General features: G+C 40.4%; 1 protein-coding gene across 1 annotated transcript in view; it reads left to right on the top strand.

The window, feature by feature from the left end:
- LOC104718164 (RNA polymerase II C-terminal domain phosphatase-like 1) overlaps positions 1-4,925 on the top strand; it is a 9,161-nt gene extending 4,236 nt beyond the window's left edge. The window contains exons 4-17 of the mRNA XM_010435846.2: positions 1-141; positions 233-300; positions 411-510; positions 651-731; positions 872-1,477; positions 1,576-1,639; positions 2,471-2,601; positions 2,676-2,729; positions 2,886-2,982; positions 3,451-3,665; positions 3,765-3,851; positions 4,059-4,124; positions 4,200-4,273; positions 4,361-4,925. The exon at positions 1-141 is cut by the window's left edge and continues 12 nt beyond it. Of these exons, the coding sequence (XP_010434148.1) occupies positions 1-141; positions 233-300; positions 411-510; positions 651-731; positions 872-1,477; positions 1,576-1,639; positions 2,471-2,601; positions 2,676-2,729; positions 2,886-2,982; positions 3,451-3,665; positions 3,765-3,851; positions 4,059-4,124; positions 4,200-4,273; positions 4,361-4,448 (1,872 nt within the window). The 3' untranslated portion in view covers positions 4,449-4,925. The remainder of the gene's footprint in view (positions 142-232; positions 301-410; positions 511-650; positions 732-871; positions 1,478-1,575; positions 1,640-2,470; positions 2,602-2,675; positions 2,730-2,885; positions 2,983-3,450; positions 3,666-3,764; positions 3,852-4,058; positions 4,125-4,199; positions 4,274-4,360) is intronic.

The raw sequence follows: 5,126 nt of genomic DNA, 5'->3' as shown, positions 1-5,126 counted from the left end.
TTCAATGTGTTTCTCGACGGAACCTGCCATCCGAAGATGGCACTGGTAATTGATGATCGGCTGAAAGTTTGGGATGAGAAGGATCAGCCGAGGGTGCATGTTGTTCCTGCATTCGCTCCCTATTATTCTCCTCAGGCGGAAGTAAGTCTAATTTTTACTTGTTTGAAATTGGTAATTAATTTTTTAACTTGGTTGAAATTGGTTACATATAGCTCCTTTTCTTTTTCTGTAGGCATCTGCGACACCAGTACTATGTGTTGCCAGAAACGTTGCTTGTGGTGTCAGAGGTGGATTTTACAAGTAAGATCTCAAATTTGATAATAGACGTTTGTTTCCTTGCATCTCTACTAGATCAAGGGTGTTTCCTTAGTACATACTGACGGGTACATGGTATTTGAATTTGGTTACAGGGATTTTGATGATAGTCTGGTACCAAGAATTAATGAAATATCTTATGAGAATGATGATATTCCTTCTCCGCCTGATGTCAGCCATTATTTGGTGCCGGAGGTTAGTTGTGATTCTTACTAGTGGCTGTGAGGAAAAAAAATTTTGGGTCTCTTACAGGCATTGTGGGAGATTGTGTCATTTCTATGCAACAATATATATTTTTTCACCGCTTCCAGTAGCTCATTCTCTTTTCAATATAGGACGATACATCGTTAAATGGGAACAAAGATCCACTTTCCTATGACGGAGTGGCTGATGCTGAAGTGGAAAGAAGACTGAAGGTGATTAAATTTTGAGGATCCATTTTTTACAGAGTTATTGTGGTGATCTATTAAGGATGTCAACTCCAGTAAACATGTCTTCTGGTTTAATGTTTTCTACCCTATGATGAAAATTAAATACAATTTTCCCTTTTATTCAGGAGGCAATTTCTTCATCTTCAGTTGTCCTTCCGGCGGCAAATATAGATCCGAGGATAGCTGCTCCTGTTCAGTACTCCATGGCATCTGTATCTGCTTCTTCTGTTTCAGTTCCAGTACCAGTGCCAGTCGTTCAACAAGCAGCACCACAACCATCTGCCATGGCCTTTCCAAGTATTCCGTTTCAACAACCAACATCAATAGCTAAAAACTTGGTTCCTGTAGAACCAAGCTTGCAGAGTTCTCCTGCTAGAGAGGAAGGTGAGGTACCTGAATCAGAGTTAGATCCAGATACTAGGAGGAGGCTCCTCATATTGCAGCATGGACAAGATACTAGGGATCCTGCTTCAAGTGAACCTCCTTTTCCTCAGAGACCTCCAGTTCAAGCTCCACCCCCACATGTGCAGCCAAGAAATGGTTGGTTTCCTGTTGAGGAGGAGATGGATCCAGCTCAAATCCGTCGAGCAGTCCCCAAAGAATATCCATTGGATTCTGAAATGATTCATATGGAAAAGCACAGGCCTCGCCATCCATCATTTTTTTCTAAGATTGATAACTCAACTCAATCTGACAGGATGCTTCATGAGAATCGCAGGCCGCCGAAGGAGGTACCACTAATCTTATATGACCTATGGTTAATCAATTGTGAATTTTGTTGGCCTTTTTATACTGCTACATTACGCTGTTCGGTGCTCACTATTTGCAGTCGCTCCGGAGAGATGAACAATTAAGGTCAAACAACAATCTACCTGGCTCTCAACCTTTCTATGGTACGCCTTCAAAGTTGTTTCTTGTATCAATTGTTTCTGAAGATAAATTACTGAGNACTCCATGGCATCTGTATCTGCTTCTTCTGTTTCAGTTCCAGTACCAGTGCCAGTCGTTCAACAAGCAGCACCACAACCATCTGCCATGGCCTTTCCAAGTATTCCGTTTCAACAACCAACATCAATAGCTAAAAACTTGGTTCCTGTAGAACCAAGCTTGCAGAGTTCTCCTGCTAGAGAGGAAGGTGAGGTACCTGAATCAGAGTTAGATCCAGATACTAGGAGGAGGCTCCTCATATTGCAGCATGGACAAGATACTAGGGATCCTGCTTCAAGTGAACCTCCTTTTCCTCAGAGACCTCCAGTTCAAGCTCCACCCCCACATGTGCAGCCAAGAAATGGTTGGTTTCCTGTTGAGGAGGAGATGGATCCAGCTCAAATCCGTCGAGCAGTCCCCAAAGAATATCCATTGGATTCTGAAATGATTCATATGGAAAAGCACAGGCCTCGCCATCCATCATTTTTTTCTAAGATTGATAACTCAACTCAATCTGACAGGATGCTTCATGAGAATCGCAGGCCGCCGAAGGAGGTACCACTAATCTTATATGACCTATGGTTAATCAATTGTGAATTTTGTTGGCCTTTTTATACTGCTACATTACGCTGTTCGGTGCTCACTATTTGCAGTCGCTCCGGAGAGATGAACAATTAAGGTCAAACAACAATCTACCTGGCTCTCAACCTTTCTATGGTACGCCTTCAAAGTTGTTTCTTGTATCAATTGTTTCTGAAGATAAATTACTGAGTGGGGAATTGGGATGGACTTTCTAGGGGAGGAGGCGTCTTGGAATCAATCTTCTTCTAGGAACAGTGATCTGGACTTCGTACCTGAACGAAGTGTCTCAGCAACAGAGACTTCTGCTGATGTTCTACATGGAATTGCTATCAAATGTGGCGCCAAGGTATGTGAATATCATCGTGATTACCATTGATTCCAAACGTGGGTTGATGTATTATATATTCCATGATATTGTAGGTGGAGTACAAACCAAGTTTGGTTGCTAGTACGGATTTGCGGTTTTCTGTTGAGGTACATATAGCTCTTAGACTTTATGTGTTTCTTGCCTATTGTATGCTGTGTGTAATTTTGGTGGAACCTTATGCTCTTTGAGATCCTCTATTCCCTTAGATGAGTTGCTTTGTTGATTTTGTCAACTGTACACCAAATCTATGTTTTTCTTTGCAGGCTTGGCTTTCTGGTGAAAAAATTGGAGAAGGGACTGGCAAATCGAGACGAGAAGCCCTACACAAGGCTGCTGAAGCTTCTCTACAGAACTTAGCTGGTAAGACATTCTCACTCCTGATGTATTCGTGATTTAAACTGTCTGCAGGGACAGTAATTGAGATATATTGTTTGAATCTGCAATATTGGGCAAGTTTTATTTGTTTGACGTTCCTACACCACCTTCACATTGTTGGTAACTATTCTAGAGTGTAGATCTNNNNCTGTTTAGTCTGTAACAATCCCACGCCAACTACTCATAGGAGTGTTCAATGTTGTTAATAGACCTATTGTAGATTCCTGTTAGTCCTCGTAAATAGGTTTATATCAATGAGTATGAGAACTGCCACCACAGTCGGTCGTGTGTCAGTATGTTATGATATCACATCAAGTCATCAACAGATATTACAAAACTGTGGGTCCCATCCCTTAAGTTAGGTTTTAATATTGGTTGGATTCACTCACATTGTTCTTAGGATTTTTGTTTGTTAGTTTCCTGTTTCTTGAGTTTTTACCCCTTTTTCTGCAGATGTATATATGCGTTCACATGGTGACTCAGTGCCAAGCCACAGAGATGCTAGCCCCTTCACCAATGGAAATATGATAATGGGAAATGCAAATGCGCTTGATAATCAGCCATTTGGTAGAGATGAAACAGCAATGCCAGTTCCTTCTAGACCTACAGATCCGAGATTAGAAGGTTCTATGAGGCACACTGGCTCCATAACTGCGCTTAGGGAATTGGTATGTATCTCCTTAATTTCTATTAGTTGATAAGGTTGCTTACTCACTTTCGCGTATTATTTTTCTCATCTTTGATACATATCCTTAACCAATTTCCAGTGTGCATCGGAGGGTTTTGAGATGGCTTTTCAATCTCAGCGTCCACTTCCATCTGACATGGTCCACAGAGATGAGTTACATGCTCAGGTTCGCACCCGTAAAGATTCTAACACAAAGTGTTAGATTTTATGAAATTCTAAGACAGAAAGTTTTCAGTTCTGAACAGCATTTATGAAAAAAAATAAAGATTCATGGCATGTTCTTCAGGGCCATCAGTATATTCCATATCTGTTCATTTGGTTTGAGATATCTACAGTGCAGACCCCTCTTGATTCTCTTTGTTATATAATTCAGGTTGAAATAGATGGGCGTGTTTTAGGGGAAGGAGTTGGATCAACATGGGATGAAGCTCGAATGCAGGTAACTCAACTAAATTCTTGCCTCTGTTTTATTCTAATTCCGTATTTCTCCTTCTCTGATGTTCTTACCTTTTAGGCTGCTGAGAGAGCACTGTGTAATGTGAGATCAATGCTTGGTCAACCTCTGCATAAGCGACAAGGATCTCCACGGTTTGTTCTTAATCATATGTATGATTTTCGAATATAACTATGTGTTAGTTGATATATATTAAAACCGGTTTTCTTGTTGATGTGTAGATCATTTGCCGGGATGTCAAACAAGCGTTTAAAGCCAGACTTTCAACGGTCTCTGCAACGGATGCCATCTTCAGGAAGATACTCTTAAAATAGAACCATATGAAGAACAAAGCACATTCTCTACATCATTTCTCCATTCTCTTGGTAAAAACAGCTACCAAGACGAATTCTTTGCCAAGTTCCTTTCTTTGCAAAACGACGAACCAGGCTTGCTCTCTTGTTTCTCTTGTTATAACAACAGTTGGGGCTGGATCACGATTTTGTATCATAAGAAACTCTTGAGTTGAAGCAACAGCTCGAGGGACTACAGAGAAAGACCTAAGCATGAACATTTGGCTTGTTCTGAGGCTGTTAATACTCAAGTAGAAATTAGTAAAGTTGGTTAATAGTTTCATAAAGCTTTTTCTGCAGTTTCACAGTTGACATAGTCCCTGTTTGCACTGAGACATTAAGTTTATAATTTTTGTAATTTCTGTTGTTAACTGTTTAGTTTTTGACTGGTTCAATTCAATGTTTAGGAGAGAGAATTTGACTGATTCAATGTTTAGGAGAGAAAAGTTGCTAATTGCTATAACTGGTGAGTGGAATCAACTTGTCTTTATTTGAGAAATATCAACAAAATTTTGCACAGAGTAAGCCAAAAAAGCACAACAAGACCAGTTTATTTTACAGAACAAGCTCAGCTTTGAACAGAATACTGTAAAAAGCTTCACAGCATAAGCACTCACAAAACTCTCCACCTCTTTACTCAGACTTCCTCCTCTTC

The sequence above is a fragment of the Camelina sativa genome, chromosome 10, assembly GCF_000633955.1.
Source record: "Camelina sativa cultivar DH55 chromosome 10, Cs, whole genome shotgun sequence".
In the NCBI taxonomy this organism is placed as follows: Eukaryota; Viridiplantae; Streptophyta; class Magnoliopsida; order Brassicales; family Brassicaceae; genus Camelina; species Camelina sativa.
Note: the sequence above shows the minus strand (reverse complement) of the source record. Positions and strands in the feature narration are given on the sequence as shown.